The sequence below is a fragment of the Remersonia thermophila genome, chromosome 7, assembly GCF_042764415.1.
Source record: "Remersonia thermophila strain ATCC 22073 chromosome 7, whole genome shotgun sequence".
NCBI classification, from domain to species: Eukaryota; Fungi; Ascomycota; class Sordariomycetes; order Sordariales; family Chaetomiaceae; genus Remersonia; species Remersonia thermophila.
The window spans coordinates 77,047-90,423 of NC_092223.1; the positions used below are offsets into that span (position 1 = coordinate 77,047).

Consider the following 13,377-nt stretch of genomic DNA (forward strand, 5'->3'; position numbering starts at 1 on the left):
TTATAAAGCGGGTAATAGTCGGTAATAAATATAATATAGATGCTGGAGGGAAGCTAAATTCTTACCTATAGGTTGTAAAGGATTACCGCTTTAATAAAAGGCTCCGAAAAGTCTTTATTATTATCGAGTTTTAATTTAACTCTGACCGAATTAGGAAAGGGTTCTTTACTACCCGGTCTTAATAATAAACGTAATGCTCTAGGACTAAGGAGTTTTATCCTTTAAGTTTATAACTTATCTCTAAGGTCCGTTTATTAAGGCTTTATAAGGTTGTTGAGGATACATTAGCGTAGGCTCTAGGATATTATACTACTTCTCTCGCTTTTATTAGTTATAATAGCTTTAAAATTAAAGTATTTAATCGGTATCTAATAGTATCGTTCGAGGATTCTATATAGGCAATTATAATAAACCTTTAGTATTCGGTTTACTTTCCTATTTTAATTATTAAACTGGTTATAGTCTCGGTTACTACCTTTTTTACTATTATTCCTGCCTTTTCTTTATCTATAGCTACCCCCTAACCTAAAAGGCTTACCTTTACCGTTACCGTTATTTTTCTTATTAAACCCTTGTTTTAATAGGTTTTACTAATTAAATAACTACCTATATCCTCCGAAAGTAGCGTAAATATATAGTAAAATATATACCCCGGCTCCGTTCTAAAGGAGAAATCGGTATAGCTAGTCTATATATACCTTTACAGTTTCTTTAAGGTCGCCTTAGATAACTTTGTCGGCTAGAAATATATACTTAGTATAGGCCTATCCTAGGATAATACGTTTCTAAACAGTATTTAAGAAAGCTATAATAGTTAGGAAACCGATTATATCGGTAACTCCGTTTATAAATATATTATAATACTTATAACGGAAGTCTATAATCTACTTAAAAGGGTTTATAACTATTTCGGCTTTGTTAAGGATATTAAAGAAGGCTTTACAAAACGCCTTCATCCTTACCGCCTAAATAGAAATAATTTAGGCTTCCAGAATATATAGGACGTTATAACAGATCTATAGCTGTCTTATCGATGTAAAAAGGTTAAAAGCGTTTTTGAATAGATCCTTCTGAACGGTATTAAAGATAAAATAATATACTACGTTATAAGCCTTCCTTTAATCATTCGAATCGTCTTATAGGGTCTTTAGGAAATACTAGAAAAGGTTCTACTTATATATATAATCTACGTCGGACTTAAAGGGTTCTCCTAGTTTTTCCGGTTTAAAGCCCCTTTCCTCTAGATTAACGTTTTACTAGTCCTAAAGCTCTCGTTAATATTAAATCCTAAGCTGCTGCTAAACCTTTAAGTAGACGTCTGCGTAAAACAGCTCTTAGTTATTATTAAGGATCTTCAGAACCGTCTTAGCGTTTACTTCTAGTCTATAGATCTGCTATACACTGTAAGTACAAGCTTCGTTTCGGACGTAATTAAACTATCGTCCCTAGTCGCGGAAGGTCTCTAGCTGTATAACGCTGAAAGTATAATCTTTAAAGACTAAGTCTATTTTACCGAGGAAAATACTTTAATAGTTAGCAACGGATTTTAAGAGAGAGAGGAGAAAATAAACGAGCTAAACGCCTTAAAGATTAATTTAAGGGCTTATAATAAGAAGGGGAGGTTCTCTTTCTACGTAGCAGGAAGGCACCGGGCTTATAACTGTAATAGCCCGGACCTGTAAAAGTGTATACGGCGAAAAGGAGTGGTTGGAAGCTGTTGTTCAAAAGAAGAAAACAACTATTTAATATGCTTCTCCTGGAGGCTCCTTATATATACGATGGATGCCCAGAATAGCGGTCTGAGCAGGCAGAATGCCTGCTGGGGTTCAGGACCAGGGTATAAGTCCCCATAGATCCTGTCACACATGGATTATTCGCACCGCTGAGCTTGAACTTGAATTAGGGAGCACAGGACATTGACCCCGAGAGAAATCCCGGAGGATGGTTGTACATATGGATATTCACTGATGTTCTGTTTCTTTATCCAACCCTGCCTGCCTCTCCACGCCAGTTCGTTGTGGCCGTTACCTTAGCGTTCGTTTGTTTTATGGCGGTGTCTATTTAGCCTTGCCGACGCCTAGGTTTCTACGGTACCGGTACTCGGCAGGTATCTTCTCAACGCAAGGATCTTTCCGAGCAAGCCGCGCGGGGCAGCCATGTCAGACTGCAAGAATGACATAAGATGTACCATGAACGAAAAATATCAGGAAGGTGGCGTTAATGGGGGCGTTGTATCCTAGCGGTGCGATGAACACCCGATATCTGCTGTAGTACACGAAGCTGGGCTCGGGATTAAGGCAAGAGCCGGCGGCATCGATGAGAGCACGGAGAGACCGGGACAGGTATAAGTCACAAGGCTCCTGTGGACTTCGGCTCCAACCAACCATCTGCAGCAAAGACATCGACCAGAACTCTCACGTCCATTCTTTGAGCTCAAATCCTCAGTACTTTTACACTTGAAAGCACCACTACAGCATTGTTCATTCAGAACGCCAACATGGTGTCCGTTCAAACTCGCGCACAGGCCGCCGCCACCATCGGCATGAAGGCCTACGCCGGGCCCTCCCTGTTCCAACCGCACCATGCCCGGCAGGCAATCCGAGATGCCTATGACAAAAAGATTCCGCCCCTCATCGGCTACTATGCCGGCCTCAGTTCTGTGGACATAACACGCTTCTTGGCCCCCATGGGCTACGACATGGTGTGGATCGACTGGGAATACACATCCTGCAACGTCGAGACCATGACAACGGTTTGGATGGATCTTCCACTTGCTTTTGGAGAGGTTGCTGACTGCGCTAGATGGTTCACGAGACCATTTTCATGAGCGAGGGACGCACTATTCCTTTCGTCCGGTACGTCATCATATCAAGCATTGGTCTTTCCAATAATGCCGGTCAGACTCTAACCTCCAATGCTGCTCACAGTGTCCCCGGACATGACCACGCGGCGATCGGATATGCCCTCGACGCCGGCGCCAGCATCGTGATCCCTCAGCTTGAGACCGTTGAACAAGCCAAACACGTGGTTTCAGCGGCAAAGTTCGGGCGCAGGTTCGGAGGAACCCGATCGGTGCCCCCGTTCCGCCTGGTGCCTGGTCTAACCGACAAGCCGGCCGACCCTTCCATCGGCGATGTGTGGCGGAATCAGAACGAACAAGCGGCCATCATGGTGCAAATTGAGTCGGTCGAGGGCATCAACAACCTGGATGCCATTTTGACAGAGGTTCCCGACATTGACATCGTGTGGCTCGGTAGCTTCGACTGCCGTGTCAGCATGGGGCTCGACGCCAATATGGGCCAAGGTACCGAGCCCGAGTGGCTGGCCGCGGTTGAGACGTTCAACGAAACACTCAAGAAGCACAAGAAGCCTCGGGCTGGGTTTTGTCTTGGTGGGCCTGCAGGGTTGGCCAAGATGGCCGAAGACAATATGATTCTTCTGATCAGCGCCGATGTCATGAAGCTGCTTGAGATGGGACCTCAACTTCTGTCTACGAGACAGGCTGTTGCCTTGAAGAACTGAGAGGCCACGCTAGCACGGATCGTGAACTGGGCTTGATATGGCAGCGTTGATAGACAGCGAATGGACTTGATTGAGTCCGGCACCTCGGTATCCAAGACAACCTGCAGACCTATGATGTAGCATCCAACCGAGTAATTTCCGTTGCGACGAAGTACCCGTACCCTGTGAGTATCGGTTGTACGACACGCATGGTAATGATTGTCGAGAGCACCCAAACCCAAAACGCAACCCACGCTATGGTTGTGGAAATCAATCCGACTTCGGCGGTAATCGTCCCCGCGGTAACAGATGTAAGCAGCGGGGCAAGCGTTGCTGCTGAGACATGCTGCCGCATGACCGCCGCGAGTGACAAGGATGCCAACAAAGCGGAGTGGATGGATAGGGCATACTGAATTATGAGCGTAGTGGCTGACACTTTGTGTCTACCTGTAGCCATCTTCCAAATTGGTAACGGGTGGAGAGAGATAAGGCACATGAAGCCAAGGGCGGCGAGTGCAGAAACGACGCTGGAAGTTGGTCAGTCTTGACAAGGGAACGCAGTGATACAAGAAACCGGTGTGGATGTTCCGTACTTGAGAGCTGGCGAGACAACTTTGTCCTTGAAGTCACTAGCCAACATGTCCAGATTCCATGGGTCCAAAACATTGGAGAGATGCTCATTCACGCCGCTACCGCAAACCCATGGGGATCTCAGCGAACGCCCAACGTTGGCACAACGAGAAAAGTATCCAACCCGAATCTCGAGTGGAACAAATTCCGCGTCCCTCTCGGTGGCGTTATTAGGAACGGGCAGAGGAGTGACGGCGTTTGTTGCCCGTGTTGACGCGAGGGACACTATGTAGATGCTGGCAAGTGGTCCTGTTGAAGTGCAGCCCGCGAGGAGCAGGGCATGAAACACCAATCCTGCAAGACTGAGGACTTGAACCGGTCGATGGAACGATGCTTTTTTGTTTTGCGCAGCGATGATCAGCGGATGCGGAACCCATCGCAATAATTTGGCTCACTGGGCCTCATGGAGCATCTCAATTTACTCACAGATAACATGAGGATAGATAGGTTCGTAGCAGCCTGCCGGGGCCATTTCTCTGCCACTGACCGATATCCAGTCTGGCTTGGTCCAGTCTAAGCTTCTGGAGGGTTGGAGATTCTACGGGAAGGGTGTTCTGGAACTCTGTAAAACGCCCGAAGGAGAGTATTTGGAAAATAGGTACCTATTACTTGAGATACCTTGAGGTAACAGGCGTTCTGCTGCCTGACCTGTGGGCGAAATAGGCTCTTGGGACGTGACGTTCCATGATCTCAAACCCCCGTCGCCATGCGCCACTATCAATGTGCTAGGCACCCAGCACCATCGAGCGCCCGTCACTGCAGGGAAACCATCCGGACGTATCGCATCGACTCGCTAATGCAGGCCGGTGGCTGGACATCCATGAAGAGGGGGATTCAAGGGCCCCAACTAATACTCCACGATGTCTTGTTCGATTCTGGGGTTCCTCGACGGTTGTGTTTCTTTTTATCCCTGCACGCCGGACCGGAAATAAAGAGAGGTTGTTCATGCTCTCCTGGGCCCAATTGCCAGATTGCTATTGTCCCAAATTCCCATGATAACAAGATCATGATTAAGTGTTCACGCTCATGCATCACATTTGAAACACCTCCGCCTCCGCTTCCGCTTCCTTTCCTATGGACATCCAGTCGGGCCCCGAGGACTTGGACGAGGCACAAGATGCCCCAACTGCGTCGCCGCCAAACATATCCTGCGTTGCACCGGAGGAGGAGGCTTCCCGGGCACCAGAATTGGGCAACGACCGATCCGCACCGAATCCCAGCTACCTCGCGGAATATATGAAGAACAACCTAACACTGTCCCACTGGCGCAACATCCAAAAGCCGGCACGATCTAGAAAAAGCGGTTCAATATCACTCATCTTACTCCAGCCAAAGCGGGGAACCGTTTCTAGGACGGTCTTGAGCCCTGACGAGCTTCAGCGCACATCTCTAGCGGCAGCAGCGAGCAAAGGCCCTGGAAGCCACCAGGCCATCTTTGTTACGGACCTGTCCCGACTGCTGATGAATTGCGTGGGGGGCACACTGCGCATCAGCCCGGAGGCCTTTGAGGAGCACCTCGCAGAGTCCAACTACTACCAGAAGGAATGGTTCGAAGAAGCCGATCCCACCCCTAGCTCATGGCCAACCAGGTTCTTCCCCAAAGACCATGTATCACTCCGGTGGTACAGCCTGGTGCGGCGCAAGACGGACATAGATCCGATGCCATCCCAATATGGCGTCCCTCTCACCAAAAGACTTGGGACTAACATCTTTCGTAAACCGTGGCCGCTCCCCACAATCCAGCCACCACCCTGGCCCATCCTTGATCCGTCGATACATGAAGGTTCGGACAGAGAGGAGGCCGAGGACGCCCAGTATGATGGGTGTTACATTATAGACGCCTGGGAAGAAAAGGTTACGTTTTGTTGGGGAGGACTCAAAGACGAGAGGCTACGTATGCTCATCCCTGGGCCCAAATCCTGATTCCGCAGCTGAACTTTGAGGCGCTAACACAGTGACTTAGCTGTTCTCTTGTTCCACCCCCTTCCTATGCTCCGACGATATGGAAGGAAATACACAGCGTTTCACTCCCGCTGTGCCCCCAGAACGCCACCTTTGGGATCCTTCAATATGTTCAAAGAACCCTTAGACGTGGGAAAGGCCCGGGTAGCACTCAGCATGCTCCAGGACAGCTGCTCGGACACTCTTGTTTGGCTCAACTTTCTATTGTCCGACCCTGCCTATCAAGAGTTTTCGACCGTGAACTTGGTTCTTCTCGCGATCTTCCGACTTGTGCATCGCGACATCACCATGTTTCTTGATCACATTGCTTTTGTGCTTGGAGATATCAGCAAGGGATCTTCGGATGAACGGTTGTTGCAAGATCATCTCGATCGTTGGCGTGATCTCATATCACGGTTACTGACCGAGCTCCCTGAACTCGCTGGATCTCTTCGCCGTTTCTTTTCGTTTCCCTACCAAGGGAGACCGCTTCCGGAACCATTGATGGCCGGCTTGAACGACCTAGAAACCGATGTCCGCAGAATGGAGGAAAGATGTGATCGTGCGCAACAGTTATTGCGGTCCGACCTATCGCTGCTCGAAAGCAAGCGCGGCATTTTGGAGGCCGAGAGCGTATCGCGGCTCACTGAACTCGCCTTCATTTTCATCCCTCTTACATTTGCCTCTGGCTTGTTCAGCATGCAGGTCCAAGAGGTCGCGGATAGTCCACCACCTCTTTCTAGCTTCCTCAAGGCGGCTGTGGTAGTCCTGATCGTCTCGTACGGTCTTCGCATCGTTCAGCACAGCAAATGGCTCAGCCGCCTGCGACGAAGGTTGGATGCACGAATTCGTCGCGACGAGGGCATCTCAGGGGCAGATATACCACTTCACACAATGGTGCTTTGAGTACTGCACACTTTCAAGGACAGTCTTCAGGAATTGCTTCGACGACTGAGGCTGGCAGAAAACCTAAAAAGACGACTGCTGTTTATCGTCGCAGTCACAGGCCCCACGGTGCTAATAGTCAGCATGCTTTGGCTCAGAACACCCGCCGACCTCAGCCTCAAGGCCGCGCTAACGGCTTTCATGATAATCGTTTCCCTGCTTTTTGCCTGGTGGTTTCTTCTTGCAATCAGCAAATCTCGGCGCCGGCGTAGAAGTGCTATCACATATAGCATCTATGGCTTTGGCCAAGCGTGGAGGATTGTGGACGTCCGAGAGCCAGAGCAGAACAGCGCACGGCATGGTCATGAACTTGGCATCAATCCTGGGGCTCGGAATGAAACAAACAGCCCCGAAGCTCAGAGCTTCGCTTAAAACGAATAAAGGGCGGTCATCTACACAGTAGGCCACATCCTCGATCAATGCTCTCTTCTGCAACCGACTACTAGGTGCCTAGTCAACCACACAACGCCAACTTCCCCAGTTATGAGCGACTTGCACAACGGAAAACATCCGGCGTTAAGCACCTCATTCGTGTGGCCAAAACTGGCTGGGTATATGAACTCATGTCCACGCCATCTCGCTGCCGACACACCAGCACACCTTTGCGACCTCTCGGCGTCCAACTCCCGGCAATGACACCTCAATCCTACAAAGACAACCTTTCCCGCCTCGAGAGGTCTGCAGCGCCGATTGACCATCCTTGGACCATCTTTGCCTAGTCAAATAAATACTCATCCCACCTGTCTTCATGGTAATACGCGTCATACAGCTCCTCCAAGCTGTAGCCGTGGTCCTCGCCCAAAGCCCGGAGAAAGTCATAGAACGTCGGAGGCCTGCGCGCCTCTCGATCCGGGTCCACATCCTCATCGCCCGAGAAATAGTACTCAGACGCTTCGTCGTCTGTGTCCAGCTCAATCTCGTCCTCCTCCTCCTCCTCCAAAATCCCCACCTCGCCGATGCCCGGAATCCCTTGCATGCCGTGTGGACCGGGATGGCTATCCTCTATGTCGGTCCCGGCAGCCCCCCGTTCATCGAGACCGACCTCTTCCTCCTGGTCTTCCTCTCCCTCTGCCTCTGGGGGCTCGTCTTCGTCTTGGTACGCTGGAAAGAGGTCAAATGTCCTAAACGCAATCCCCACGCACGCACATCGCTGACGGGCCGCCTCGACCTCGCGCTTGAACCGGCGGTGGAATCGACTCTCAGCAGGCCACGAATGTATCGCAAGCGAGATGCTGGACAGCGTTCCCACATGCGCGGGACTCGCACACAAGCACTCCACGCCGTGTAGGACCATGTCGAGATTTGCTAGATACGACTGCTTCCAGTCGCGCTCTGTGCCCCACTCGCAGACGAGCGTGAAGTCGCGGACAGACGGCGGAAGGAGTTGGCATAAGCGCTCCCCGTCGTCCTCGTCCAAGATGCCAAGCGTACCAAACACACCCCGGTAATCGAGGGTGAGGCTTTCGAGGCGGGTTAGTGCCGGAATGCAGCGGAGGCGGTGGTTTTCCGGCTTTCGGGGCCGTTCCATCCCCCGGGTGAGGTAGTGGCCTTCGGAGAGTGAGACGAGTTCGAGCGTCCTTAAGGTTCCCGCTAGCCCCTCGAGCGCATCGCTCAGCGTTTTTCCATCGGGTAGTAGTGGACGGTCTTCGTCGGTTGTACTTGATTCAAAGTGTACGACAAGTGTCTGCAGGTTGACGCATGCTAAGCAAAGAGCCACCAGCCGTGGTTCGTGGATATGGCTGCCGTAGACCCGGAGGTGCTCAATGTGAGGCATGGGTGCAAGCTCCCGGAGAGGTCCGCTACCTGGCGGATTCTGCGGCGACTGGTTTGAGAAGATATCGTCTGCTGATGCACAGCACAGCTCCAGCGTCTTGACTTGTTTCAAGTGTGGCAGCATTGCGACAGCGAAATCGGCCATCAGCCGTGACAGCGTCAGCTGACGGTCCCAATCCTCGCGGTGGCAGTAAATGCGCAGTGAGGTGAGATTTCGCATGTGCTGGAATGGGAAGTACTGCACGATTGGATCGCAAATCCGCGGCGTTTCTTCCGTCGTCCGGCAGCGAAGGATGGCATGCCGGAGGTCCGGCGCCACCGTGTCCGCTGTCGCATCAGATCGAGATGGCTCGTCCGGGGCAGCCATCAAGAAGTCCTGAAGGTTGACTGCGCTGATGAGAATGAACCGAAGGAGGTCCATTGCCAGCGTGACTGTGGGGTCGGCGACGGGACCCCCACGGCATCCACGTCTCTGGACGGGATCCCAGGCGCCGCCGGTTTGCCGTTGCAATTCCTGATTCACATCGGCAATAGCGTGAGAGCCGCCAACATTGATGAGAACCGTGAGGCTCCGGATCCACGGCCGGATCTCTGGGCATTTCAGTAGGCGGAGGTACAGGCCGACGAAGTGGCTCGGTTTCCAAATCACGAAGGTGTGATAGAGGAGCGGCCTCGCGATGGCCGCAAAACGCCGCGAGGTCAGGACGAAGTTGCGAAGCCACTTGCCGTCCGTAAGCCACTTGCACCATTGGTTGGTGGCGTCGACGAACCCCCAAGTGCCAGTGTCGCGCAGGATAAATCTGGTCGTTGCTGGCCGCGGGGGCACCAGAGCCTCGGCGATGCGCTGGAGGAGCTCGGTCGGAAGATCATTGAGGGACGGGCGCGGCGGTTTCATGAAACCCGGCACGACAGGCGTCGGCCCCCCCGCGGGGCTCGGCGTGAGCATCGGGCCCGGGAATGGACGTGGCCGCCTTGTGAGCGGCAAGGGGCGGCCGTTTCGGCTCAACCAGCTTCGGGTCGCTTCGTGGGGTCAAGACCGAGCGTCGGTGACGGTTTTGGTCTTTGCCGTGGCATGCCATGCAGGCACTGCCACCACGGCGCGCTGTCAGGAGGCCGCTTTCTGCTGTTCGATGTGATAGGTCAAGGGACTTGGAGAGTCAAGAAACTTAAGGCACATAAGTCATAAAGGAGGGGGGTTCGGACTGCAAGAAGCGTGCGTTTGGTTGTCGATGATGCCGTTTTTTTGGGTGGTGCCGAAATGCCAAATGCCTCCACAGACAACGGGCACCACTGCGCCAAGTTTGTCACTGGACTTGACGAGAACTGGACCAGCTCAGGCTGGCTGGTTCACACATCCATCAAAAGTCTGAAGAGAATCACATTTCTCTGGCGGGGGTTTGTCCAGAAGGGCGTGCGCCCGCTTACGGGCCAATCGGGCCAATTCACGAATGTTTAGTACAGCAGGAATGCCTTCGGTAACTTCCGATCTCGGCGCCCACCCGTCAACAACCTCTTGAACGATGACGCCGGCTTTCCACTGTCTCGTCGCTGCCATGGACGATTCGGGAAGCTGGTCGTCAGGCCGCGTGTTAGTGGGCAGGCAGCAGATGCGGCGGGCAGTCCCACGTTGCAGGGCAACCTGGATGGTTGCTACATACCCCCATACTGTGGTGCGGAAGGGAGGTCATCAGGATCTTAGGTACCTAGGGGGGATGTGAGTGGACGATGGCAACGTCAACACGGCGCGGCTCCAGCAGGGCTGGCCGCTGTTGATGGTGCCGCTGCGGGGTGCAGGGCCCCCTAACAATGCACGGGAAACGAGATGGGTGGGGATGGAAGAAAAGCTGATCTTCATCCAGGGAAAAAAGCAAGCAAAGAAAGCCTGCCGAAATCGCCGAGGTTCATCGATGTAGCCATTTTTATTACAACAGCCGCAGCGTTAATATTTCCGTACCGCAGAAAATGAGCCACGACCCGTGCCCGGATCGCCAACACCCGGAGCAGCGGCGGCATGCAGAGCAAAGGGCTCTGGCCGTTGGCGGATGGGGACGCCCGGTGGGCCAACCCTGGCGGATTCCCGCTGCAGCCGAGCCGGGACGGACCCAGTGGTAACGGTCCTGATTCAGCAGGTGATACAGTGATCATCTGGTTCGCCGGACGGCGGGTGGAGACCAGAAAGCTTGCTGGCGCTGGTAAGCACCTACGCACCTACGCACCTACGCAGTACACAGTACACCGTCGGCACAGGGATGTTGAGTGACGAAGGAATCATCCAACTCTCTCACTTGCTCATTCAAGCAGATCGACTGCACAACCCAGAGCCATCAGACCGGCGGTCGTTCACCATGCAGCCCAAATCAACACCAACATTCCTCCTGAAAGCCAGAGACGGAGCCACGGCGCAGGCCTTGTTGTCTGGTTCAATGTTTCTCCACTGGGTTCCAGGTCGTAAACATGACTCACCTGGGTGGGCAGGTAGGTGGGCAGAATGAGAGTGTCTAGGCCTGAGGAGTGTCCAGGTTGCGCGACACACGGCACAGAACTGCCTGTTCAAGGCCAAACACGGCCCACATTGCAACACATCGTGAGCTCAAGGCTTACAGAAGGCCCTCAACGAAGATGGACATCCATACCAACAGGATATGCCCCGCCGCAGCCAGCGAAGCAGCTACCCAGGGCGCAGCGGCAACGTCATCGGGGTCAACAACCACCAACCGGTCCACAAACGACATCAACAACTGCGGACAGCGTCAAGATGCGTCACACAAATGACCCAAGCCGACAGGACGGGGCGCCGTTTGGACAACATGACCAGCTGCCTATTCCAGCGAAGCACGGGCGGGTCGCGGAGCCGGGCATTGGATGTTGGGGGGGTTTTCTGTTTCCCCGAGTGTTTGATTGTGTATTGTCACCTCCTTCCCGAAGAGTCCTTGAGAAGGTCTTGTGCTGAGAGGAGTGGCGCGGATCTCTTCCTGTCAGAGATGCGCCGGACGGGCCTTGAGATCCTCTGGGAACGCCTACACAGGCAGGGTTGCATAACGCAACCTGGCAGGGGAGGAAGAGGGATACGCTGAGACCAAAACTGCAAGAAAGATGATGTAAGGATAAGCCCTACACCGTAGACCACAAGACCGTCAAGGCCAAGAATTCTTACTCGCGCCCAGTGCGAAGGGCAGAATGGGCGACCTGAGAAAGCCCATGCTGTGAAGATCCTCATCCGACGTTTTTGGTTTGCATTTCCAGGTGGTTGGAGTTGAAGAACAGAATGGGCTCGACACTTCCGTACGGGGTGGGGCGCTGTGGAGCCTGTAGATGGAGCGGAAAAAGACTGTTCCAGCGGACAAGCGGTTCAAGTTGGTCAAAGCACCGGCAATGGGCAACAAGCATCAGAGATATGGGAACGCGGTCGTCTTGGATGCCGTCCGATCTAACGAGGAAAGTGTTTCCAGGTGAGGCTATATGAGAACCCTGATGGATCTGGAAGACGGGACCTGGGAACCTTTGAATGCCTCAAGGCTAGAGATTGAAACGTCAACCATCACGCGTTCCATCCCCCTCCCCCCCCAACAGAATCGCCCCGTTCTCCCCCAACCCGCTCTTACCTCCAACCAACTGCCCGCCGGATCGTGTGGTCCAGTCCCTTTTTTCGAAGCCTTGAGAGTTAGGAAGTGGCAGACCTTCCACATTGGTAGTATAATGGCCGTGTCAGGTTCCGTTAATAGCTCATTCATGGATGTCTCTCTCCACTCAGACCGACCTAGGTAGGTCATGCTTTCTCCTGTCTGCCCACCCGTCGTGCGGTCGATAGGAAACAGAGTCGTTCCCACAGAAACGGAACCATAATAATGCTACAGAATTCGCCATACACTACAAAGCCCAAATACTAAAATAATACCCTGTGCTAACTAAAATGTTAAATATACCTTGTACCTAGCCCTTACATGGTCGTCACAGCTTCAACCTGCACGCAACCATTCGCATCTCTGGGCCATTCCTCATGCTGCTGGGAGGAACCTCACTGATCTTGGTCACCTGCCATTGCAGTAGTTAATTAGTCAAGACGCACAAACAAACCAAGCCGAGCAACCACCATTCTTGGCTTGTGCAATGTACGAAATCGATCCCTCTCGGCCAGAAATCGTCGCCTTCATGGCCGCCGCGTCCGCCGCTTTGGGACAAACACTCACCTCACCCAAAGACATATTTCAGTTTGGAGACTCGCCAGCCATCGCCGACGAACTTCTCCTGCTTGCCATCCAGGGCAAGAAGACCGCGACAATGACGTGGCCAGTTCCTGACCCGCTGTTCTGGGACATTGGCGATCTGTCGGTGATACTTGACGGTCAAGGGAAACCGAGGGCACTGATGCGAACGACGTCGATGGTGCGGCGCCGGTTTTGCGACGTTGATCAAGATTTCGCCGCTGCCGAGGCCGAGGGCGACTACGAAACATGGAGGACAGGTCACATCGCCTACTTCCAACGACAGAAGGAGAAGGAGGAGTTTACCGAGGACAGTGAGGTCTTGTGCGAGCGGTTTGAGGTGATATATTTGGCGGATAATTGCAGATAGCTTGACCGTTCACCC

At 52.6% G+C, this 13,377-nt stretch overlaps 4 protein-coding genes across 4 annotated transcripts; 2 read left to right on the plus strand and 2 right to left on the minus strand.

Annotated features, from left to right (window-relative positions):
• Nucleotides 1-2,497: 2,497 nt before the first annotated feature.
• On the plus strand, nucleotides 2,498-3,522 carry VTJ83DRAFT_7010 (uncharacterized protein; the record flags this gene model as incomplete). The annotated part of the gene is made up of 3 exons (XM_071013786.1): nucleotides 2,498-2,752; nucleotides 2,803-2,855; nucleotides 2,928-3,522. 3 exons carry the CDS (start codon nucleotides 2,498-2,500, stop codon nucleotides 3,520-3,522), a joined length of 903 nt encoding a protein of 300 aa, XP_070863227.1.
• A 109-nt stretch (nucleotides 3,523-3,631) lies between these two features.
• VTJ83DRAFT_7011 (uncharacterized protein) lies at nucleotides 3,632-4,603 on the minus strand (the record flags this gene model as incomplete). The annotated part of the gene is made up of 3 exons (XM_071013787.1): nucleotides 3,632-4,028; nucleotides 4,095-4,464; nucleotides 4,558-4,603. The coding sequence occupies 3 exons, from the start codon at nucleotides 4,601-4,603 to the stop codon at nucleotides 3,632-3,634; spliced, it is 813 nt and encodes a 270-aa protein (XP_070863228.1).
• A 3,129-nt stretch (nucleotides 4,604-7,732) lies between these two features.
• VTJ83DRAFT_7012 (uncharacterized protein) lies at nucleotides 7,733-9,736 on the minus strand (the record flags this gene model as incomplete). Its single annotated transcript, XM_071013788.1, has 1 exon — nucleotides 7,733-9,736. One exon carries the CDS (start codon nucleotides 9,734-9,736, stop codon nucleotides 7,733-7,735), a length of 2,004 nt encoding a protein of 667 aa, XP_070863229.1.
• A 3,161-nt stretch (nucleotides 9,737-12,897) lies between these two features.
• VTJ83DRAFT_7013 (uncharacterized protein) lies at nucleotides 12,898-13,362 on the plus strand (the record flags this gene model as incomplete). The annotated part of the gene is made up of 1 exon (XM_071013789.1): nucleotides 12,898-13,362. The coding sequence occupies one exon, from the start codon at nucleotides 12,898-12,900 to the stop codon at nucleotides 13,360-13,362; it is 465 nt and encodes a 154-aa protein (XP_070863230.1).
• Nucleotides 13,363-13,377: the final 15 nt, after the last annotated feature.